Source organism: Conger conger, chromosome 16 (assembly GCF_963514075.1).
Source record: "Conger conger chromosome 16, fConCon1.1, whole genome shotgun sequence".
Lineage (NCBI taxonomy): Eukaryota > Metazoa > Chordata > Actinopteri > Anguilliformes > Congridae > Conger > Conger conger.
Window position 1 is genome coordinate 20,427,872 of NC_083775.1, and position 24,937 is coordinate 20,452,808.

The following is a 24,937-nucleotide window of genomic DNA, read 5'->3' on the forward strand; positions in this document are numbered from 1 at the left end:
AACTTCCTCTAACCTGGCATTGTGATGTCATCTGACAGTAAAGCTACACAGTGATTTTCCTTTTTGATTTCTCATAGAAGGGATGAAGGAGGATCTATTCTTTTTTTCCCCACACAAATTACAATGTGCTCTAAGAGCAGCATGTGGTGCAGTGGATGGCACTGTCACCTCACAGAGGTTGTATCTCCACCAGGGCTTTTCTGTGTGAGGCTTATATCCTTGTGGGTTTCCTGTGGGTACTCTGGTTTCCCACAGTCCATGGACATCGAGGTTAGGCTGACTGGAGAGTCTAAACTGCCCCTAGGTATAAGTGTCTGAATGAATTGTGTGAGCGCCCTTCTCAGCATGTAGGAGGCCAGCAATTTATTCCTTTTGACCGCTGCATGCCTTGAGATTTAATGAGATTTACAGACAATTATTGTCAGGGCCATTTATAGAGATTATGATATTTCATCCATTTGTTTGCTTCATCCAAACTCCATTCTAGTAATCGCATGGTATGCTACTTTTTGGATAACAATAATATCATCAGCTTGTAGTTCAGCAAAAATGAAGATATTTCAAGATATTTCATGAATGAAAATACTAATACACATGAAAATAAAAGAAATATGTAACTAAGGCACACAATATACATAGACTATGTATGAATAGTGAATTAATAATAGTCATTTCTTAATTAAACAAATAAATACAGAAATAAAACTTCCTAACAGGGGCTGTCTCTATAAGCTTGTGAAGCCTTAAAAAGCAAGTTAACTGTCCCACTGCTGATTTATTGTGCATTTCAGGCACTTACAAACAATAGCTTTCAAACTAAGGACTATTAATGTGTAATAATCTTATTTTCCCTATTGTAAGCCCCCTGGATAAGCTATATGAATGTACTGTACAATAACAAAAAACACTAAATAGCAGACATCCTCCAAGGTGTGTGCTGACACTAGTCACCTGTTTTCACTCTGCAGTCCAACAGCTGAGATGTGCAGTTAGACAACTTTTCGGTGGTCTTTTTTGGGCTGAGCTAGTAGTAGTGTTAATCACTAGGCCCCTACACCAAGAGCAGCTGGGCTAAGGGTTAAGGGGGGTCCTTATCAGAACACATTTACTTTGTTTTTTAATATAACTGAGATCTACAGATGCCTTGTCCCCTGCCAGAACAAATGAACTAACTGACTCCACTATAGAAGCTCCTCATACAGGAATGCAATGCAATGCCCTTGAAAATGCATTTCTCTAGCCGTTTTTGGAGACATTTGTTATCCACAGTGACATGCACAGCTTACATTCTTGACATACAATCCATGTATACAACTGGATGTTTACTGAATCAGGTTACGTGCCTGTGTTCCACATTGGCATCAAACCTACAACCTTGAGGGTTTGTCATTTGTTTATAAGTTATGGGTCATAGAAATGTTTGTATTGGACGGACAGATAAGTGAGCTCTTAAATCTTCGGTAGCTGAAATCTTTGGATCTCTGAATTTAATTTATAACTGATGCATTCATTGTGTTAGCACCAAGCACAATGATATAGGCTACCTACACTGTTGTATTGTTACCAAAAATGAACCTAATACATGATAAATAACAACAAATAGCGAGATAATTGTAAACATGCATCCGTACACATGTTATCACTTATTTGTTGTAAGTTCATTAGGACTCAAACCACGCTTCACTTAAAGACATGGACTTGGACAACTCAATCTGACTTGGGGTTTGCACGCTCCTGCGTGTCATATTTGTCCTTGTGGATTTAGAATGATTTGAAGTAAAAACAAAAAAAATCTCCCCGGCTCCTTTAAGAATTAGCTGGGATTTGGGAGTGACGCGGATGTGAGACCTAGCTGATCCCTCTTCGCCTTACGAAGAAAACTTGGGGAGTAAGATAGAGGAGCAAAAAAACAACTGAAAAAGAAAAATAACAATGCCCTCAGTGGCGTGAAGAAAGATAGGACGCGCACAGAAAGTTGACGCTCGTTGCCTTTGTTTCGTCGATTCGGAAAAACATCTGGCGAATTTGCCCAGAAGTTTGCTGAAGTTTTCTTTGTGTGGCGGATAGGTTGATACGGAGACGGGAATTGACCATGGATTGGGGCACGGACCTATGGGTGAGCTTGCTAATGTAGAACAAATACCTTCTTCACCGGTCCAGGCATGCCTACTGATTATAAATGCTGATTATACATTTCCCCTACTTTAAAACTCATAACACTTCCATCTAACGAGTGTTTGTTTTGTTAATCTGTCTCTGTTGTCGCTCGAAAATTCCAATAGTTGTAGTTATATGCTAGTGATCTAGCGAGCTAAAACAAAACAATTTTATTGGGCAAACTGAACCACGGTTGCGTTGCAGTTTTTCCACACTTTTCGAAGTTTATGAGCGTCACGTTCCTGGCAGTGGTACATTATCTGGTCGATTAATGATCGATGGATGATGGATGTACCGTTTGTGCGACTCGGTGTATATTAACGTTACAAGTGAATGATTTTAGCGAAGTGACTAAATTAAATTTTACAAGCATTGTAGGCTATATGTGTTTACATTTGAGTCGTGGCGAGATAGCTACCTTGCGAGTTTTATGTCGTTTGTAAGGTTACTGTTCCAGTGACTAACGTTGGCTAGTTGGAGCAGTGATTGCTGCAGCTAGCTAAATTACAGGCTGGATATTTCGCACATAGTTTGTTGGTTAGCTAAGGTTATCTGGTTACGTTGACAAGAAGTTGTTTGCCACACCTTATCTTGCATCCATATTGCGTCGAGATGGGTGTCACAACCAACATAGAACCTCCCCCCTAACCCCGTAGAGCTATAGCGAGCAGGTAAAGTGAGGATCATGTCACGCGAGTAAGACTTCAAAAATCGCTGTTCTTCATGGCTGTTGAAACAATATGTTTTTCTGGGCATTGCCTAATTATCTATTAATCACTTAAGCCAACATTGACACCCGTTTTTGATACTGGGTGTGCAGAATGTGGAGGACATGAAATTGTGTTGAGCTGTCAGTCTGTTCGTGTCCGCTTAATCTTTGCTTGACGCTAACTTAGCCTATTTTTCAGGCCGCGTTCTATTATTACATAAATGTCTAGAGGTGCATAGTGAAGGACCTACAAGTCCTCGATTAAGTTTTTGACATAATTCATAACAGAGTGTCCCTTGTTATATTGCCATATATCGATTGAACTGCAGAAATAGGATACCCGTCTCTACCTGCCCAAGTTTTGTGGATCGTTGTCTCGAGGGCAGCGGCGGGCTGTTTCGGTATTTCACTTCACTTTGTTCACAAGTCTAACGTTAAACGCATTACTCAGTGTGTCCTCTTTAAAGCATTGCAAGGTTTACAACAGTTTTCTTAAGATGACGTGTTGTTTACCGTGCAATGCGAACGCCACCCTGAAGTTTACCACAACGTGCCAAGTTGTGGATCAGGAACATTCCTGAGCGCTGTGCCGTAATGTTACTAGGGATGGACAGTACCGCCATTAGCGTGCAGCCCCAATGAGAAGCGAACTTGCCGGACACAACGGGTCAGGTTTAAACCCCAGTAAAAGAGCATTTCAATACTTTTCCGTAAAACGGTCACCGTTGGGCCATTAACCGTTCCTGCTGGTGGTTTGCGTGATATCGATGCGGACCAATCTTAATGCTGCAGTTCTCTTTCTTGGTTTTAATTGGTAGCATTAGCAACCACTGCGTTTGCTCTACTAGTCCTGTTTGTCAGTAGTTCACTGTAGAGAAAAACGAGTCTCAGGAATAGAATATAATCGCGGACAAACTGACTTTTTTTGGAGCCAGCATACTGTTCTGCACTGGAGGACTGGTCCACGCTGCTGCTCTGTCCACTGATCCTGTCTACTGTTCCCACCACTGTTCAACACTGCTGATCTAAGCGCTGCTTGGCACTGCTTCCCCATCCTGACATATTTGTGGGCTTTGACCTCCTTTCCTTTTTGGAGCCACAGCCTAATTATATGTGACCTAATTAAACACTCTGATGGTTCCTTTCACTGAGAGCTGGCAGGAACAGTCTAATATGCTCGAGCCCATAAACCAGGCCACGTCTCCATTTTATCTGCCTAAATTCCACTGTAGCATTTGCCTCACTTTGTAGAGGTGAGTACGCAGCCATGGAAAATTTCAGAATGTGTTCAAATCTTTCTCCCTTTATTTCTTGCCATTTTGCGGTAAAAAGGAAAAGGTGTGCTGGGGGGGTTCTGCACCGCATACTGTACATCCTCTGGAGTTCCAGGCAGCCAGCTGTCGAGCTGTGCAGTTACTTATGCAGCCGCCGATCAGCACAACTGGAGGAACACCTGGCATCTGAAACCCTCGCTCATAGTAATTACACTATGAGTAATTATATATGCGTATGCCAGTGTAACTCCCAGGCAGTGTCAGCACTGACGCGCTCAGGACTCAGGCGCACCCTGCATTCGGCTCTGTGCGTTACCCAGGTGGGTAGAGGGAGATGGTGTAAAGTATTATTGCTCCACTGTTCTTGAGTTACTGGTAGCTGCTGCATTGTTGAGGTACTGAGATTGTGAATTGTTAAAATCTTGAGTTGCATTTTTGGCGCTCAGTCATTTTGCCAGGTGAAATATTTGCAGAGTTTTCATTGCCGTTAAAAACTACCTGCCTGTTACATTACATTACATTAATGGCATTTGGCAGACGTTCTTATCCAGAGCGACGTACAACAAAGTGCAAAGTGCATACCCGTAACCAGAGATAAGTGCGCTGAAAGACAATTTCAACTGCTACCTGCACAACAAAGATAAGGAGCAGGGCCTATTTGATAATCTTTTTTTTTTTCATCGTAATACCGCAACAAGCAAATGTATGAACAAACTGCTTACCTAGCCAAACACTGCTTACCTGGCCAAACTAAACATCCTGATACACAAGTAAATCACAGAAAGACAACAATTACGGCTTACGAGTAGGGAGGGACAAGGAGAGGTGCAGCTTGAAGAGGTGCGTCTTCAGTTTGCACTTGAAGATGGGAAGAGATTCTACTGTTCTGACCTCCATAGGGTGTTCGTTCCACCACCGTGGAGCCAGAACAGACAGTAGTCGTGAGCGGGAGGTGGAAGTTTGGAGAGGGGGAGGCACGAGGCTGCCTGTGGTGGCTGAACGAAGAGGTCTGGCAGGGGTGTAGGGTCTGATTTTTTGGAGGTAAGCTAGGGCAGACCCCTTAACTGCTTGGGATGTTTTGAATTTGATGCGAGCCATGACAGGCAGCCAGTGGAGGGAAGTAAGCAGGAGGGTGACATGTGAGTGTTTGGGGAGGTTGAAGACCTAGCATGTTCTATGTCTCTGTGTTTCATGTTTATTCTGTAATACTGTTAATGCTTTTAGTTGGATGGATTAGATTATGAATACGGATTAAATTCAATTTCCAATATTATTACATAGTACTCATTTATACTGGCTATTTCTACTTAAGCAGTTCAGGTTAAGCACATTGCTGCAAATCGAACCTGCAGCCTTCAGGCTGCGACTCCACAAGGCTTTTACCCCACACCACGGCCCAGTGACTGGTCTTATTTCCTGGTCACTTTCCCAAAGACAGCAAAAAGAAGGAAGTTTTCTATATTGACGAATAATATCAGATTCTGTCACTAGCGGAGTGAGCTGACAACATCGATAAGTTATAGCTAAGAGTGGTCCCAACCAATCTTACGAAAGTATCACTTACAGAAGGTATACTTATGTATGCTAAGACTGTTTTGGGAGACTCTAAAACGTTAAGGTAAATATTAAGGTACAATTTACGAACAACGTGGCATTAAGAAGGCTTCGGGAAACGCAGCCCAGAGCAATAAAGCCACCATTTTGTTGGTTTCAGGTGTGCACGTGTCCAGGTGTATGGGTCTGGATTAGTATGAGTGAACCGCTGTGCATGTGTGCGCGAGAACAGGTACAGTCTGTTTAGTGTGTAGGGCTTTGTAACGTTTAGGCCTGTTGGCGATTTCAACAATGTTGTAATCACTCGGATTCGAGCCCGATGAGCCGTACCATTGTGTGAACAGCAGACTCAGAAACCCTGGTTATTCCTACCACCGAAGATGAGACGCACCCAATGCCAGAATTCTCTCTGTCCTAAATGGTGTGAATTTGAAGAGCAAACACAGCTGGTTCATGGTGACATCACATAGTGTGCCTTTTTGGTGCACGTTATCTTCATACACACTGGGCTGCAGACCAGCCCAACACAGACTCTGCAGACTCTATGACAGCTCGACACTATTTAATTTCCAAAGGAGGCCAGGGGAACTGCATTAGTTAGTGCACAGTTACTATAAATTAGTTTGGGGGTACTCTAAAATTTGTACTGGATGCGATTTGTATTGTATTTGTATGTGTAATACGGTTTCTTCATGCATTCAGACTGGGATTTAGGGTAACAGTGTTTGAACATTGTGTGGAAATTAGTGTAGGTGCACTAGGCCTATGCTGGGTGTGTTTTGGGACATTGTGTGGAGTTTTGTGGAGCTGCACTAGGCCTGTGCAGGGTGTGTTTTGGGACATTGTGTGGAGTTTTGTGGAGCTGCACTAGGCCTGTGCAGGGTGTGTTTTGGGACATTGTGTGGAGTTTTGTGGAGCTGCACTAGGCCTGTGCAGGGTGTGTTTTGGGACATTGTGTGGAGTTTTGTGGAGCTGCACTAGGTCTGTGCAGGGTGTGTTTTGGGACATTGTGTGGAGTTTTGTGGAGCTGCACTAGGCCTGTGCAGGGTGTGTTTTGGGACATTGTTGGGTGTAGAGGAGCATCACTGGGTCCGTGGAGCACACTGTTATATCGTCATGTTCAGCATGACCTCAAATATGTGGTGTTGCCAGAAGTTTCTAAATTGCCTCTGTCTGTGCCTGTGACTAAGGGAGTAAACATTTAGAGAACAGCGTGAAGCAGTCTTTTCTGAGCCCTGACTTGGTGCTTCCCGTTGTCATGTTCGCAGCCGTTTGCTTTGCTTTTAGGGGACAGGCGTAGAGGCCGCGGGTGCTGTCGATAGGCAGAGGGCCCGGGATGTCTGGGGTGTGTGTGGGGTGGTGTTGAGGGAGAAGGGGTCTGGGGTTTGGGGCGTGGGGGCAGGAAGCTTTACTGCGTTTCCCAGACATGGAGACGGGACTGAGGAGCGTAAGCCTGAGGGAGGGGCTATTAGAAAATCTTGGATGTGCTCACAATTCTGCAGTCCGTTGGGAAATACAACCCAGAAATACAGCATAGATTTCTTTTTTTTGACCCGTTTTTCAGAATTTTGGATTGCAGCTGTGTGTCCCGTCGCTGCCACGTGTCCGTTTGAGAGTGCAGAGGAGCATGAGAGCTCCCCTAAATGCATGCTACCATCTTCAGTTTCATTGCACTCAGCGTGTGTGTGTGTGTGTGTATCGGGAGGAGGGCGTGTTGTACAGGGCCAGGCATGTCTCTGGCTCCTGCTCTCTCTCTCCATGTCTGTACTAGTACTGTTTAACACAGAGCTTAAAATGCAGAGGTGAGAAGGGACTGCTGATCGTCAGTCACACACATACACACACACACACACACACACACATACACACAGACACACACACACGCGCACGCAGACACAAACAAACACACATTCACACCCATGCTGCAGTCTCGCCGCAGTAGTCACGCCGCGACACTGCTTCTCCAAACACGCACGTGCCTTCTGTTCCGTCTCGTTTTATCTTCTGGCTTTTTTGGTGCATGGGGGGGAGGGGACATGGCTAAACATGTCAGGAATGTCTGCCTAAAACTGCTGCCGCCCCCCCCATAGAAGGTGAAGGGGAAAGCTAGTTTTTGATAATATCTCAGACGTGCCGAAACATGCAGTTCAGATCGCCTACGTTCATGCATGTTTGTGTGTATACTCATGCGGTTTATGTTTGTGTGTGTGTTTGCGGGTGTTTAGGTGAGTGTGTGCTTTACCATTAAGTGAGTCAGGATTTGTGACCGGACTTGAGGAAACCCCACATAGGTTTGGCTTCCTGTTAGCCGTAATGCGACAGACAGTCACATCCTGTTTGGGTGTCCTGGCATCCATTATGGATCGGATGGTCACTTCCTGTCTGGGCATCCTGTTAGTCATAATGGAACAGACAGTTACTTCCTGTTTGGGTGTTCTAGCATCCATAATGAAACAAACAATCACTTCCTGTTTGGGTGTTCTAGCATCCATTATGGAACAAACAGTCACTTCCTGTTTGGGTGTTCTAGCATCCATTATGGAATAAACAGTTACTTCCTGTTTGCACATCCAGTCAGCTATAATGGAACAGGCAGTCACTTCCTGTTTTGCATACTGCTATAAATCACAAGTATACTGGGTACGATTTCTGGCATGAATGTAAACCCCTGGAATGTGTAGACTATCTTTGCGTAGTTCCAAACTATTAATAATTGCAACATAGTTCAAATAAAGGGATGACACCTAATACAATAACAGTATGATTGCAATCTTCTCTTACAAGAGGCCTCAGTTATACAGTTGGCAAATTGACATGTTGCCAACTGTCACATGTCACAGCAAAGTTGTGAAGGGAAGGTTTTCTGTTGTTCATTGCATGCGTGTGCACTTGCAATAAACACTTTTTTTATTTTATTTGTTTTTATTATTTTTTTATTTTTTGAAACACTCACATTAATGTGTATAATGAGTCATACACGTAACAGATGAAGTGGACAGACATTTTTGAATGTAAGAAAAATTAGAACTTCATTCAGGCTCAAATTTTGAATCAAATTTACGAAAGGATTGATAAAATGTGGGTCTCTTTCCCCCCTGAAGAGAACGCGGGCGTGTCTCTCTGCTCCACCTACAGCATGCGTTTAACTGCCGTTCTTGACGCAGGACCAGTACGATGTCATCGAAAAGCACACGCAGTCCGGACTGGACCTGGTGGAGAAGTACGTGAAGTTTGCGAAGGAGCGCACTGAAGTTGAGCAGAACTATGCCAAGCAGCTCAGGTACGGAGAGCGCTGCTGCCTCCACACATTATGTTACATCGCTGGGGTTTAGCAGACACTCCTATCCCGAGCGTCTTACACAACTTTAGCATGTTGTTTTCACATAGTATCCATTTATACAGCTGATTATATACTGAAACAATTCTGGTGTCGTATCTTGCTCATGGGTGCAACGGCAATATCCTAGTTGGGAGTCGAGCCTGCAAACTTTCAGTTATAAATATTTACATTAACATTTACATTTAATCCAAATGGACTTACTAGTGACACAGGTCCTGCAGGCTGTTTGTGTGTTTGTATGCATGTAGGCTTGTGAAAATGTAGCTAAGCCCGTGTTTGAGCGAGTGTGCCTCTTTTATATGTCCCGAGTGTGTGCACGGGTATCTCTTTGAGTGCGTGTGTGTGTGTGTGTGTGTGTGTGTGTGTGTGTGTGTGTGAGGATGCGACCGTTTCCTGTGTACGGTGTGCATGTGTCTGCATGTACAACCTGCAAGCGGGTTGGTCTGTGTGAAAGTGGCAGTTGCAGGTTTGAGTTTGTAAGCGTGCGTGCGTGTGGTACTTTCGTTGGTCGATTCTCTCTTTCCGTCTCTTCCTCCTGCGGCCTTTTGTTCGTGTGTATCTCCTGCACTCCATCTGTGCGGGGAAGAGGAAGTGGGAGCAGACTGACTGAAGGCCGAGCGGATGTGGGTGGACATAAGGGCCTGGCAGGAGGGTAGCTCAAAACGGGTACATTTTTACATATAGCAGACCCTCTTATCCAGAAACCTTTTTCCATACAATTGTTTTGTACAGCTGGGTCTTGAGTGAAGCAGTTTGCGTAACTTGCCACACTCAAGGGTACAGCATCAAGCTCACAACCTTGGAGTCGCGAACCCAGTTCCCGCCCCATTATAGTACAGTACCGCCACTAAACGAGGTTACCATTACCAGTAATACCAAATGACTATATCTGAACAGGACAGTGTAGTTGTAATGTACCCAAGTTTAACCAATGTGATCCAAATATGTGAACCTGAATTTAACTTGGCTCTCTTCTCCAATAGAAATCTGACAAAGAAGTACTCCCCCAAACGAGGTAGCAAGGAGGAGCAAGAATGCAGGTGACTATACTATACTACTATACTATAGTACTATATTTTCCAGTACTTTTGTGTATATGGACGTTTGTGTGACTGTTAAGTTGAAGGGTCCTGAAGTTATTCATACCCGTCATCCAAGCGATCACAAACAGGATCATCAGTGTGTGTTCATCAGACATAGGTCAGAGGCTCTTAATGGTTCCTCTCTCTCTCTCTCTCTCTCTCTCTCTCTCTCGCTCGCTCTGCAGGTTTTCCAGTCACCAGTCTTTCCTGGACATCCTGAATGAGGTGAATGATTACGCAGGACAGAGGGAGGTCATCGCAGAGAACATGATCCTCAACATCTGCCTGGAGCTCAGCAAGTACCTGCAAGACCTGAAACAGGAGCGCAAAACGGTGAGGGAGGGGGGGAGAGAGGGAGAGAGAGGAGAGGGAGAGGCAGGGAGGGAGGAGGGGGGGGAGAGGGAGAGAGAGGAGAGGTAGGGAGGAGGGAGAGGTAGGGAGGTAGGGAGGAGGGAGGTGGGGAAATGGGTGGTTGGGGGTAACGTTCAGGCTGTGTATTGGTGGGATGTTAGATTAGTCAAGGCTGAAGTGCTGTGACCTCAGTAGGCTTGAATTACACCCATCTCCCCTTTCTCTTTTTCTCGCTCTCTTGCCCTCTCTCACTCTCACTCGTTCTATCACTCACACTCTTTTTTTCTCTCACCCTCTCTCTTCCTCTTCCTGCTTCAGACATGCTTTACTGCCATTAGTTCAAAGTAAAACTGCTGCCAGTGCAATGCACAAAACAAAAAAAAGAGAAGTCATAATAATAGCAATAATAATAGATAAGAGCCAGAATATTAATAATAAAATGAAGTTGTCATGTTATATTAATGACATTTATGATATAAATTCAATGTGCTAAGTGTAACTCGCTGGCCTTCTCTCTCTTCAGCATCTGTCAGACGCTAAGAAAGCCCAGCAGAGTCTGGAGAGCAGCTACAAGCAGCTGGAGAGTGTGAGCGTCTGTCTGTCTGTCTGTCTGTCTGTCGGTCGTATAATTGGATAAGGTGTGGTTAGGTAAATTGGGTGGGGTGATCAATAGATTGCGTAATATAATTGGGTAAGGTATTGGGGGGGTGGTGGGGTAATTGGGTGAGGTGATGGGGTAGGTGGGGTAATTGGGTGAGGTGGTGGGGGTAGGTGGGGTATTTGGGTGAGGTGATTGGGGTAGGTGGGGTAATTGGGTGAGGTGGTGGGGGTAGGTGGGGTATTTGGGTGAGGTGATGGGGTAGGTGGGGTAATTGGGTGAGGTGATGGGGTAGGTGGGGTAATTGGGTGAGGTGGTGGGGGTAGGTGGGGTATTTGGGTGAGGTGATTGGAGTAGGTGGGGTAATTGGGTGAGGTGGTGGGGGTAGGTGGGGTATTTGGGTGAGGTGATGGGGTAGGTGGGGTAATTGGGTGAGGTGATGGGGTAGGTGGGGTAATTGGGTGAGGTGGTGGGGGTAGGTGGGGTATTTGGGTGAGGGGATGGGGTAGGTGGGGTAATTGGGTGAGGTGATGGGGTAGGTGGGGTAATTGGGTGAGGTGGTGGGGGTAGGTGGGGTATTTGGGTGAGGTGATGGGGGTAGGTGGGGTAATTAGGTGAGGTGGTGGGGGTAGGTGGGGTAATTGGGTGTGGTGACGGGGGTAGGTGGGGTAATTGGGTGGGGTAATTGGGTGAGGTGGGGTAATTAGCTGTGTTCTCTTGTAGAGTAAGAAGCGGTTTGAGAGGGAGTGGCGTGAAGCAGAGAAGGCGAATCAGAATGCAGAGAAAGCTGACCAGGACATCAACGCCACTAAAGCTGATGTAGAAAAGGTACACACACACACACACACACACACACACACACACACACACACACACACACATAGTCTACACACACATTTCTATTTCTCTGAATTGTAAAACACCTTAGTATCATATAAACCCTGTGGATGTTTTCTTTCATTTCATTGTCATAAAACAATAAACTAAGGGTTTAATGTTTTACAACTTTGAATTAAGCAAACATCTGATGGCATCTACAGGGGATTGTGTGTTTACTATGTATTGGCCTTTATGCACTCTTAAACTTGCGCATATACAAACTCGTACACATATACACTAACATGCTTATACTTACACTTTGTTGCATAGACTCACTGCAAGGTGTGCATTCCAACATACGCTTGTACCCATGCAATCTTAACACACAGATGCACAGAAATACACACACATTCTGACCTTCAAATTAAGCTCCTAATAGACTGATCGTGTGCGTAAATATGTGTGTTTGTGTCTCCTCAGGCTAAAATGCAGGCCCACATGCGTACACACGTGGCGGAGGAGTGCAAGAATGACTACGCTGCCCAGCTGCAGAAGTACAACCAGGAACAGAGCCAGTTCTACTTTACTGAAATGCCTCAGATTCTCAATGTATGTAGCTTCACCCCTGCTGATGTCACCAAGATGCGACACAGGTCTACATCAATGCAGGCACCACTTTTGAGGCCCTGGCTGATGATGTCACAAATAGACTGCACGACAGTAATGCATCTGTCACTGGCTACTTTCACACTGCAGCTAAACATGGTTGTCTCTCCTCATGCTTCATCCTATTATGTTCATATACAGTTCAGTTGTGAAAGAGTAACAACGGCATTCTACAACTGAAGTCATTACCTGAAAAATTCTGGAATTTACTACTGAATTTGAGTCCGGACACAGTTAGTCTCTGTAGCGTGTACCAGAACTGCGCTGGACAACTAGTTATGTGTGACCCAAGGCGCTACATGTTAACCAAAAGCTGTGGTCTACACAAAGTGAATTGGTTAAAATGAGCCAATTCATAAGAATGAGCAACGTACAATATCCCTGTAGACAGTGGTCTGTTGTGAGGAGACAGATAAACTTCAGCCTGCATTTTTTTTTTATATTTCAAATTAAGTACTCTTTCTAAACATGACATGGCAGTCCCTGTATTGCGCTGTAGTAAATGGTATTGCAGATGATATTGTCATGAGATTGAGATTGTCATGAGCTGATTTTGAGAATGAGTCCTGTTACCTTATATGCACAGTAAGCTCTGTTGTAATGTGTACAATACACAATGATATTCACTCTAGAAAATTAATATGGTTGTCCCAAGAACTGACAGTGTAAGCATAGCCATTGTGTCAGTAAATGCCTGTGATAATCTCTGTTTTCACATCAGATCTAGGAATGCAAAAGGACATCATGAAGTGCATTTGCACTCTGGAAGGGTGTTGACCTTAAGTATACGTCTCGCCAGCGTGTTATCTCCATGGCAATGTCATGCGCACGTGCGTGCCTGCATTCCTCAAATGTAAGTGGGCAGCGTTAATCGGCGCCCCCTGCCTGGTTTCCGCAGAAACTGCAGGACATGGACGAACAGCGCGCGGTGAAGCTGGCGCAGGGGTACGTCTCCTTCGCCAACACGGAGAAGCTCGTCATGCCCATCATCTCCAAGTGCCTGGAGGGCATCGCCAAGGCGGGCGGCAACACCAACGGCAAAAACGTGAGTGGCGCGGACACCCCCTCATCACGCGCCGGCCGGCTCGCAAAAGCACACGCCCCCGTGCAAACCTTCACCTCGTGCGTGTACGCAGGACTCTCTGGCCCTCATCGAGCAGCACAAGTCCGGGTTCGAGCGACCGGGTGACCTGGAGTTCGAAGACTACAGCCAGGGCATCAACAGAGCGTCCTCAGACAGCAGCCTGGGCACTCCCAAAGGGCCCCTCGACCTGCTGGGCAAGAACAAGAACAAGCTCTGGCCCTTCAGCAAGAAGAGTAAGGTACAACCTGCCCCCCCCCCCACACAGTGCCACGCCCACCTCAGGTATAGACCCTGCACTCAGTTGTACCCATCTCATGTATAAACCCTGCTCTCCACAGTCTACCCATCTCAGGTATAGACCCTGTTCTCCACAGTGACCCATCTCAGGTATAGACCCTGTTCTCCACAGTGTACCCATCTCAGGTATAGACCCTGTTCTCCTCAGTGTTCCCATCTCAGGTATAGACCCTGTTCTCCTCAGTGTTCCCATCTCAGGTATAGACAATGCTTTCCATGGTGTACCCATCTCAGGTATAGACCCTGCTCTCCACAGTGTACCCATCTCAGGTATAGACCCTGTTCTCCACAGTCTACCCATCTCAGGTATAGACCCTGTTCTCCACAGTCTACCCATCTCAGGTATAGACCCTGTTCTCCATAGTGCACCCATCTCAGCGAAACACCCTATCTTACCATGCGTGTGAAGCATAGGCCCCCCTTTCCTTTGCCCTGTCTTCAGGCCTTGGAACAATAGCCTCAGGATTTTTGAGGAGATTGATGACATCGTCATCAGAAGCCTTCCTCTCCCTGTGTGTCTTTTCCCTTCCTTTTCTCCCTCCCTCCCTCCATGTTCACGTCCTATTGGCTGTTCCACCCTGTGTCTTGTCTTTTTATTGCTCTGTGTGCCGTCTGTTCATATGTAGCATCTGCTTGGGCTCAAACGGTTCCATTCATCCTTCTGCAAAATGTATTAAAAAGAGCACCCTGTACCCAACACCCTTCAGCACACTGATTTACACAGCTCCCTGTACCCTACACCCTTCAGCACACTGGTCTACACAGCTCCCTGTACCCTACACCCTTCAGCACACTGGTCTACACAGCTCCCTGTACCCTACACCCTTCAGCACACTGATCTACACAGCTCCCTGTACCCTACACCCTTCAGCACACTGATTTACACAGCTCCCTGTACCCTACACCCTTCAGCACACTGATCTATATGGCTCTCTATACCCTACACCCTTCATCAAAATCACCCTAGACCCTTCACCTTTCAGCAACGCTGATCCAAATAGTTCCCTTGATCCTTCTGCAGCTGATCTTTCGAAACAGCCCAAGCAGAAAGCTGGAATGCCAACAATGTTAAACAGAACACAGGCTGTTTTCGGTCAGAGATAGTGATGGCTTTGGGTTTAGGTCATGATTTTGTTTCTTTTCCCTCTCCGCAAAGCACTCAGACATTTGATTTGACTTGTTCCCCCTAAAATGATTTGATAATGTAAGATGATCCAAGAGCTTTGCTGTTGAGGCTAGAACCAATCGTCAATTATCCAGTGTGTTCAAATAATTTTCATGTGTTAAACACAGAGCCTTGCTTTGCTCTCTTTGTGGCCAGTGAATTCCGGGTGTTTCTGCTGGTGTTGGGGCTGTCCTGGCTGTGATTGGGTGGCTCACGGGTTCCTGCGCTGTGATTGGGTGGCTCCTGGGTGTCGCGTGTGCTGTGATAGGGTAACACCAGCGTTGTCTCCCTCCCTGTGTGTGGTGTTGATGGTGTTGTCTCTCTCTTTCCCTTGTTGTTGTCTGCCCCCCCTGCTCCTCGGTCCTGGCCCTGTTCCCAGCTTCCCCCACCCCCGCTCACCCCCTTATCCTTGCCCCCCATCCCCTCACCCGCTAATGGACCCCCCTCCCCCAAGTTTGCCCGGGACCCCCTCTCCTACTGTCTGAAGGAGATCAATAAGACAGTCAAACCCAGAATCTCCTCCTTCAGGACGCTCAAGAGAACGGTGAGTCCCAAAGGTCAGGGGTCATAGGTCACTTTATCCCCCTCGGCCTTGTCAGCTGTCTGAGGACCTATCGAGCCAGCCGGGCAGCTGCAGTTCAGCCATGACTGTCCAGTGTTGATCATTGAGAGGGAAAAGGCCATATTGTGCAGTCCGGCAGTGGTCGAGCCACTCCGAAGCTACAGAAGAGCTCTCGCCTCTTCCAGCACAAACGGAAGAGACAGCCCTGTGGTCTGGTGCAGAGCCATCCTGCGGCCCCCCCTCTTCAGATGAGAGCTGATCTTCCTGTAATCTGTCACTCTCTTACTAATGGGAAACCTGCTCCTTACAGTTTGTCTTTTTCTTCTGCAGGTGTTAACTCCAGGAAAACTAATGGTAATGTCTGAGGTTTTGGGTCTGTTCTTCTCTTACCTGTTGTCCTTCTCTGCTGGAACAAGGTTCACTGCTCTCGGGGGAACCTGACACATTGTCCTCCTCTCCAGCACTGTCGAGCAGAACAGTCCCAAAAAACCTTCACTCCTGAGTTGTGGACAGCCTTAGCCTTCACCAGTCTCAACTGCGCAAAATTTGACGCAATTGATTTATTTTGGGTGGAGGATGGCCAGGTTCAGGACTGAATGTCGGGGAGGGAGCCACCTGGTGGAGGAAGTACAAATGACTGGCTTTGAAAAAACATTTTTTTCACAACAGCACAGCTGCATTGTTACAGCTCTGCTCGTTGCGTCCACTTTATTAGGCTAAGTCCTAGGATTCTGACTACTGTTTTTAATTATGCCTGGAGCTCAGAAAGGCTGAATGGATATGGCAGCCCCAGTAGCAGCTGGACAGTGCAGCTGTGCCGTACATGGGTGTGAAAGTGGTGGTGTGAGCTCATCGTCACCGCTCTCGGGTACAGACCACAGACAGCTCTCACAACAGACCAAACGCAGTCTCTGCTCTATGGACGGCTGTCTGTCCCTGCTCTCGGTACAGACTACAGACTGGCTCTGCTCTCACTACAGACCAAACGCAGTCTCTGCTCTCGGTACAGACCACAGACTGGCTCTGCTCTCACTACAGACCAAACGCAGTCTCTGCTCTCGGTACGGACCACAGACTGGCTCTGCTCTCACTACAGACCAAACACAGTCTCTGCTCTATGGACGGCTGTCTGTCCCTGCTCTCGGTACAGACTACAGACTGGCTCTGCTCTCACTACAGACGAAACGCAGTCTCTGCTCTCGGTACAGACCACAGACTGGCTCTGCTCTCACTACAGACCAAACGCAGTCTCTGCTCTATGGACGGCCGTCTGTCTCTGCTCTCGGTACAGACCACAGACTGGCTCTGCTCTCACTACAGACCAAACGGACGGCCGTCTGTCCCTGCTCTCGGTAAAGACCACAGACTGGCTCTGCTCTCACTACAGACCAAACGGACGGCCGTCTGTCCCTGCTCTCGGTACAGACCGTGCCCATATGCGTGCATGCTGCGGGGTCGTGACTGCTCTTCCCCTCTCGCCCCCAGCCCCCGCCTACAGAGGACTTTGGTCACCTGCCGCCAGAGCAGCGCAGGAAGAAGCTGCAGCAGAAGCTCGAGGACATCGGCAAGGAGCTGCAGAAGGAGGTGGACCAGAGGTCAGCGTCGGGCGACCCCCCTGACATTACCATGAGAACTTACCACCCAAACGTCCTCGAGGCGTGCAGAACGGCTTCTCCTCAAGTGTGTAACACCTCTCTCCCCCCCCCCCCCCTCCCCTCTCTCTTTCTGCACTTCTCTCTCTCTCAGTGAGGGATTGGAGAAGATGAAGGATGTGTATGAGAAGAATCCTCAGATGGGGGACCCCAGCAGTTTGGAGCCCCAGATCTCCCAAACGGGCCAGAATATAGAGAAACTGCGGGCGGAGCTGCAGAAGTATGAGGTGTGTGTGCGCCCAGTCTCAGCCCTCCCTTTCAATTCAAGAGCTTCACTGGCATGACACACAATATGCACGTATTCCCAAAACAGGATAATCAATGAAAAAATATAAACTAAACAAAAAAATCACTGAAAAGATCTTGACTGCAACAGTAATGGCAGTTCTCACGGTAATGTATCAAAACAAAGTGTTTGTATTTGAGCTTCTTGTTGTTGACACTATAACCACAACCGTTTCTGTTGGGAAATGCTGATTACATTAAGGCAAAAGGATTTCATGACCAATTCAAAGATATTTGTTGTGTGTGGATAGGATGGCGGTGTTTTCTGATAGGATGTTTGGAAGTCGTTTATAGAGATGTTCAACCACCCTGCCCCATTTTATTTAGGAAATTCCTCTTGTTTTTATTTACTTGTAACTTTCCAATTCCCCAAACCTTCTCTCCACCCATCTCTCCTGCAGTCCTGGCTGATAGAAGCCGGGGGGCGAGGGGAGACCCTCCAGTACATGTCCCACACATTCAACAACAATGGTGCCCACGACAGGTGAGTACTGTGATACGATGCATAATAATATGTAATGAGGAGAACAGGCTATTCTGTACTGGTAACTATAGGTAGCTCTTTGTGGACTCATTCAACTCCTCATTGTTTGTTGATAGCCAAAATAGCCTCCTTAAATAGGTGAATGAATCCCTTTGTAATGTTTATATTTCATATCAGGAACCAATTTAATTGCCCTTCTTTTGACCTTTTTCTTTTAAACATTTATTTCAGATTTTTTCCTTTTTTCTCCCAATTTAGCAGCCAATTGTACCCCCCTCTAATTCAATTAGAGTTAGTGTTAGATACACCATCCACACCCCGCCCCCTGGTGGGCCGAGGAAGAGCGACACGCCTTCTTCATCGTGTCCGTGGTTCCTAGGTGTCCGAGGCGCTCATTGTACGGCGATCAGCTAACCCTGCCAAGACCCTCCCTCTGGAGCGGCGAGCCAATTATGCCGCTCCACGTGAGCCGGCCAAACTTGGCTTTTGGCAGGACCGGGAACCGAGCCCCGTTCCCCGGTGTGCAACTGCAGCGAACTGCAACCGCAAGTCTGCTGCATCTTAGCCTGTTGCGCCACCGCAGCCCCCCTTTTTACCTTTTTTAAAAGCTTCTATAACTTTTAGACCAAGGGACTAAAACGACATGACATTGTAATGTTATACATACAAGATGTGTACGTAACAACATGTGTCTGTGTTACTTCTTGCAGTCCTGATGGTGCCCAATCTGATGAGGGCAATGCCGATCCATCCCAGGCGATATATGCCGAATTTGATGATGACTTTGATGAAGAGGAAGTCATAAGCCCCATCGGCGAATGCACTGCTCTTTACACCTTCCAAGGTGAGGGTTGGCACAGGCCACTTCCCCTTCTCTCAGTCCTCAACTCTCACGCCCGTCTTTCCGTCATCGTTTATGAAACGCACCTGTATCCGTGCTGCCCTCTCATACACCCATCTCAACAGCACAGCCTTTCCACTCCATTCCTGGTGGGCCACAGTGTCTGCTGGTTTTCGGGGTGTCTCCGCATCAGAATGATTTAAGTCAGTGATTGGCAAAATAATCCACACGCCTTCTTCTCAGGGCCTACATTAGCAGCAGATTTACAGGAAGCAACAAAAACCCAGACACTGTGGCCCACTGAGACTTTGATTTGACTCCCCTAGTCTACGTCCTCGTGTCTTTCCCAGGTGCGAGTGAGGGGACGATCTCCATGCAGGAGGGGGAAGCATTTGCCGTGGTGGAGGAGGACAAGGGCGACGGCTGGACTAGAGTTCGTCGCAACAACGGCGACGAGGGCTATATCCCCACCTCCTACGTCAACATCAGTCTGCGAAAGTGACGGCACTCCCTGTGGGTCTCAAACTGACAATGGTCTCATCTTCCCCTGGGTCACCAAGAGTCCTGGGGCTGCTACTCCAGGGAACTGTGAGACAGAAGCTTCTGGAAAATGCACGTTGTGGGTGTGGCCAGTGCACCATTTCAGAAGAGGCTGGGACCAATTGAACTGGTAACATTAATGCACAGTTTACGCATTATCATGGTCACAGAGTGCATGGGCAGATTTGTTTTTCCTGCCGATGGAAGTCTACAGTCACATTTCAGTCCACACAGCAACTCAAACTCCCAGTTTTACTTCCAATCGCAACCCTAACAGCTGCACATAATTTTACTCTCCACGGCATCACAAAATGGAAGCATGTCAATTCAGTACCCATAGCAACCCAGAAACAGCATTTCATCATTTTAGTCCCAAGATGCTTGTGCGGTTTCGTCATTTATTCCTTACAGTTTGTTTATATCTTAAATATTGAACAGAGCGGTAAGTGCAGATGAGAGAATTCAAGTTTTTACACTCAAGCCCACACAAATACATACCTGCATACAAGAGCATCACGTGGTTTGGCACTTCAGAGGTCAGTTTGTGCATAGTCCACAGTCAGGTTGAGCCAAAAGCCTTACGCCAAAGACTCTGGCTGCTGGCAAATGTGCTGGGCCTAGGAGATGTGAACTTTGCTCTGAATTCCCACCCATACAACACCTTTTTGGTGCTGCAATTCTCCTAATGAAACACGGCACACAGAAGGTGTTATGGCCTGGAGGTGGGTGTGTAGAATGGGAAAGCGAGGTCATGGAATAGCTGGCCCAGTGTTAGCCCCGCTGCAGAGATGAGGGTGGTCTCTGGCCACTGCTGCAGTACTATGGTGGGGTTTAAAAATCAGTCTATCCAACATTTATAATATTGATATTTTAGTATTGGCCATTATGGATTGATTTAAATGAAAACGCTGCCTAGAAACAGAAAGAATGGTGGTGTTCACCACCAAAATTGAATCCTTACCACAGTGGTGTTAACTTGGAAACAGATTACCAGATGAAAATGTGCAACTTTTAAGGACTTTTGTATTTATGAAAGAATAATATATTTTAGCCGTCATAATACCACTATCATAGCATTAGCTTTTGGTCCATTATGAATAAAGTTTGTAAAGTTAGGAGCAAATGTCTAATTGTATATTCACATGAATTTCTATTTTTTGTCTCGTTTTGCTGAGCCGGACCTGGGAGCGAATTCCCCCGTCTGTGGTTTTTGTATGAACTCTTCTATTGAATTGCCTGCACCTTTTCCATTGTTTAATGGGATATATAGATCTATAAACGACCACATTTCAAAATATTAACCGATGTTGGTTTTTTTTTTTTTTTTTTTTTTTACTTCGACCACCATGAAATGTGAACTGTGAACACTGGCACTCACACAGGATGCTCAGGCTCCATAAATCCCTTTCACGGGTGTCCACTATTCTCTGTACTTATGCATTTTTTCTTTTAGCGCACAATTTGCCCTTAGAGCACAAATTCACCTACAATCATTTCCTGGTGCTTTGATTTCTACATAGAATGACAGGTCACAAAAACACTAATGGTCAATGCAATATCAATAAATGGAGATTTTGGAGCCAGATACAGCAATCCCAGAGTGCTTTACAACATGGTGTTAGGCCTCAGCCTTTGTTTACATTTTGTTTTAAATAAAATTAATCCGTAGTATCAGGAACAAAATGAGATTCATGCTGCACATTTTCAGTTCATATTTATTATCAATGGAGTTTCCATTGGGGTAAACAGAAGGGTAAAAGCACACAAAGAGCCAGCACAACAAAGAAAAAGACTCGCACTCTTAAGAATACATATTTTATTTCCAAATGGGACAAAATAAAGTCAGGTAAACTGTTCCTGCTAGGGGTGAGCGGGTTAAGATGCAGGGAAGAGGGGGGGGGGGGGACTCCAAACTTCCTCTTCCTACTGATAATACAACTCCAGATTCATTCCATCGTGAATTTCATCTGCAGGAGAGAAGGCTAAGGACCACAGATGATTGAGGGAGTGTGTACATGTGTGTCAAGATACGAGTTCACTACCAGTAAAAATAATGGCGTTAAATTAACAATTGGGGGAAATTATAAATGTACCAAATTATTGTTTCAATGGTAAATATTAACACCCTTAAATGGCACAAACCAAAGGATACAATCTCCGAGAGTCACGTGGTCCTTGAATATTGTGTACCTGTGAAGACACAAGATACCAAAATGAGTATCAGTAAAGACCACAAACTGGGCTTTATAGAGTGATTCAGTCAATAAAGGCTCTAGGTGCATCCCAAAATGCATCCTCCTCTCCTCCATTTGTCTCCCTTTAAACTTCTGGATATGAGATGAGGTGTTGAAGAAAGGAGGATACAGTCTGCAGCTGTAGCCAGAACTCATACACGTCAGATAAGATATGATTAAGTCAATTAAATAATTGAGACCAGAAGTTGGCATAAAATCCTGAAACGGATTAGCCCTTGTTGTACACCCCTGCCCTAGGTTGAGCCCAATAGAGTGGCTCAAGTCAGTAAAGGCCCTCGGCTGGGACCTATGGAGTTAAGTCAAGTCAGCGAGTCTAGAATGGGGTCTCACCACACAGTGCAGGGGTGCAGACAGGGCACTATAGTCACATGTTCCAGTTGTAGCTATATCATCAATTGACAATCAAAAGGCTGTCCTCATGTTTTAATCTGAGCAGATTTAAAATGAATGCTTACCATTTCTTCAGCACAATTTTTTCCCATCTGGTCCCTGTTTGTGCTGCTATCAACTTCTTAAGATCTTTAATGCAGTCCTCTGAGCTGTGGGTATGGGTTAAGGACTCCAGAATACAAAACCACTTAAACCAGCACATATGTAGTTAATAATAGTTAATATTTCTCTTTACAAGCACTCGTTAAAAATCAAGTCTTTATTGAATTATCTGTATTACAAACTCACCCTGATAAGATATTACCCCAGAGGTGCCGTGTAAAGGATACTTGCACTTAACTCGGACTTTTTTGCCCAAGCGGTCATTACAAACGACTTCGATCATTGTGTCCTGGAAAAAACAGGTCAGGGAAAAGGGGGAGAAAAGGCGTTATACCAGGGTACTGTGAGCAAGTCAGCTAGCAGACTGACTAAAACGGTTACTAAGCCATCCATACGGCAACACTAATTGCAATGAAATGCACGATTCTGCTCATGTGGACTCACCGTATTCCGGACACTTGGTCTTTCACAACAGTTTATGAAATTAATACTACGAGGTCAGATATAAAATGTATGTATCATCGTAATGTATTCCTTTTTCTATGTTAACCACGCATGAGTCACGCAGCCTTGTTGCTGTGCGCCAATGCCAATACGAATATGACGGGTGGGGAAGGTTATTTTGAAAAATCGCTCGGGGTGGGGAGAGCTCAAGTATGTGCCATGCAGGTGTTTAATACACAATTAATGATCTCTGAAGGTATTTTAACAGCTAAGGATGTCACAGAATGTTTAGGAGTTACATTTTTTTAATATATCTTAGTTTTATTTTCGAATTTTTTCCCTTTTTCTCCCAATTTGGTAGCCAATTGTACCCCGTCTGATTCAATTAGAGCTAGTATTAGATACACCGCCCACACCCCGTCCCTCGGCGGCCCGAAGGAGAGCGACACGCCTTCTTCAAACCGTCTTGTCTCATGCTCGTCTTCCGTGATTCCAAGGCGCCCGAAGTGATTTTTGTTGTGCGGCGTCCCTGCCAAGTCCCTCCCTCTGGAGCAGCGAGCCAATTATGCTGCTCCACGTGAGCCGGCCAAACTTGGCTTTTGGCAGGACCGGGAATCGAACCCCAGTGTGCATAGGAGTTACATTTTACGTGCGAGTTGAGTAATAGGTCTGTTATGGTGTGAAATTGGAGGCAACGATATCGACGTATGCGATTGCAATACTTAGGCTACATAATCACACTTATTTCTAGCTATTAACTCATTTAAACAAGATCAATGACTGATCCTGTGCAACAAGCATGATTAAGTTTGTTTTGAAACAAAAAGTAATACAAATTATACTATACTTTGACTCATACTTTGAGTCAGAAATGTGAAATACTGCCCGCGATACCGTGAGCTACATTTAGCAGCTGTCCGGAATACAGTGAGTACTCACGGTAATCCGTCCATCGTGTATCCCTTGAGTTTTCCTGATTTCTCGACGATCATTGGTCCAATTGTTGTCAATCAAGCTTATTTTGCTTTCTGGGCCATCCCCCCAGACATGGAACTATTAACGAAGCGTATGATATATGTGCGTGAATAGAAACTGTACAATCAGTTTCATGTGCCGAGTGTCCGGAATACAGTGAGTCTTTGTTACTTGAATTAAAAGTTCTACATTACCTGATGAGTAAGCAGAACGGACGAAAACTCAAACCATGACTAAAATTATTAGATTGTAGCATAATTGGAGTTGATTTGATTGGGCAACCAACAAATACCCTAGACTAAAAAATTAGATAAACACGCATGTACTCCTCGCAAGTTGTATAGTACGACGCCTAACCGATATGGCTCGTCAGTGGTTAACATAAGTTAGATAGCTCGTCATTCAATAGCAGTCAAGCTATATGACCATTTTCTAGAAAAATAAATTGCCAGGCTGGAAAGCATTAGCCACACCGTTAGCTAGCTAGCTAGCTAGCTGTGTGTATACTTGGCTAACTAGCTGACGGTTGTTCAATACAAGTCCTGCTTTATAATTAATGTTCTGCATACGTTTACGATTACTGCACACACACAACTGCTATCAGAAAATCGCGAGCAACGTGTAAAACAAAGGGAGGCCAGTACGTTAAATATGTAGCTTGCGGACTAGCTATCGGTAATGTGCGCAACAGATCAGAGGCGCGTTCCGTTAGACTTAAACACATTTATCTTTAACTTGCAGAAATGCTCATTTTATATAGAGAAATGTAACTATTGTACTTTGAAATGTTTACCAACATTACCTTGAAGTTCGACCAGGTCTGTTTATCACAAAGAAAAACCGAAACTGAACAATTTCTCAGTTGGCTATCGCGCTAGCAAGCTTCCTCGCACAAGGACTACACAAACAGGAAGAAGTACCTTCGGCTCAAGAAGAACACCAATGAGAGGTGGGTACGTTCTGATTGAGTGTGATTCCATCAAATCGCCATACAAATCGTCACCAAGAAGGTGGGACGCTGATGTGAAAGCTTCTTTAGTGGGGAAATGGGGCTTTGTGTCATAACTGCTGCAGTGATGCTGTGGCATTAACATAACGCAACAAAGCGGAATTATGTTCTTCGCTAACGTTACGTGAGTTTAATGAAAATAGAGTACAATAATCTCGCGCAAAGCATGCGATCCTTGTTGTCCACAAGGTTTAATAACGTTAGCGACGGATACGTTACAGACCGATTATTCTAGGCTTCAAGATCTGTGAATCGCAATGGTGTGGAAGTTGTTGAACGAATGTAGAAACATTTGCAAAACG

General features: G+C 45.6%; 2 protein-coding genes across 5 annotated transcripts; one reads left to right on the forward strand and one right to left on the reverse strand.

Annotated features, from left to right (window-relative positions):
* Positions 1-1,847: 1,847 nt before the first annotated feature.
* On the forward strand, positions 1,848-20,761 carry trip10a (thyroid hormone receptor interactor 10a). Of its 4 annotated transcripts, none has more exons than XM_061223045.1 (15): positions 1,848-2,116; positions 8,859-8,974; positions 10,018-10,074; positions 10,302-10,449; positions 10,991-11,053; positions 11,789-11,893; positions 12,365-12,493; positions 13,449-13,595; positions 13,687-13,872; positions 15,476-15,640; positions 17,144-17,253; positions 17,405-17,537; positions 17,997-18,079; positions 18,790-18,923; positions 19,271-20,761. In XM_061223045.1, the coding sequence occupies exons 1-15, from the start codon at positions 2,093-2,095 to the stop codon at positions 19,420-19,422; spliced, it is 1,752 nt and encodes a 583-aa protein (XP_061079029.1). In that variant the 5' UTR covers positions 1,848-2,092; the 3' UTR covers positions 19,423-20,761. The 4 variants fall into 4 exon arrangements, with proteins under 4 accessions (XP_061079029.1, XP_061079026.1, XP_061079027.1 ...); XM_061223042.1 differs by lacking the exon at positions 15,476-15,640 and adding an exon at positions 15,989-16,012; XM_061223043.1 differs by lacking the exon at positions 15,476-15,640.
* Positions 20,762-21,157: 396 nt separating this feature from the next.
* On the reverse strand, positions 21,158-24,576 carry ubl5 (ubiquitin like 5). Its single transcript, XM_061223046.1, has 5 exons — positions 24,429-24,576; positions 22,435-22,496; positions 22,171-22,254; positions 21,613-21,650; positions 21,158-21,427 (listed from the first exon to the last, which is right to left on the reverse strand). The coding sequence occupies exons 2-5, from the start codon at positions 22,488-22,490 to the stop codon at positions 21,384-21,386; spliced, it is 222 nt and encodes a 73-aa protein (XP_061079030.1). The 5' UTR covers positions 22,491-22,496; positions 24,429-24,576; the 3' UTR covers positions 21,158-21,383.
* Between the last annotated feature and the right edge of the window lie 361 nt (positions 24,577-24,937).

What these genes read in the sequence shown, in the direction of transcription:
- trip10a (XM_061223045.1), top strand. Translation starts at nt 2,093, where the DNA reads ATGGATTGGGGCACGGACCTATGG. An exon ending in AAGGAGGAGCAAGAATGCAG is followed by an intron (nt 10,075 to 10,301) that starts GTGACTATACTA and finishes CTCGCTCTGCAG; the next exon opens with GTTTTCCAGTCACCAGTCTT. An exon ending in CTAAAGCTGATGTAGAAAAG is followed by an intron (nt 11,894 to 12,364) that starts GTACACACACAC and finishes GTGTCTCCTCAG; the next exon opens with GCTAAAATGCAGGCCCACAT.
- ubl5 (XM_061223046.1), bottom strand. Translation starts at nt 22,490, where the DNA reads ATGATCGAAGTCGTTTGTAATGACCGCTTGGGCAAAAAAGTCCGAGTT. An exon ending in AAAGTCCGAGTTAAGTGCAA is followed by an intron (nt 22,255 to 22,434) that starts GTATCCTTTACA and finishes CCATACCCACAG; the next exon opens with CTCAGAGGACTGCATTAAAG. An exon ending in CCACGTGACTCTCGGAGATT is followed by an intron (nt 21,428 to 21,612) that starts GTATCCTTTGGT and finishes TCTCTCCTGCAG; the next exon opens with ATGAAATTCACGATGGAATG.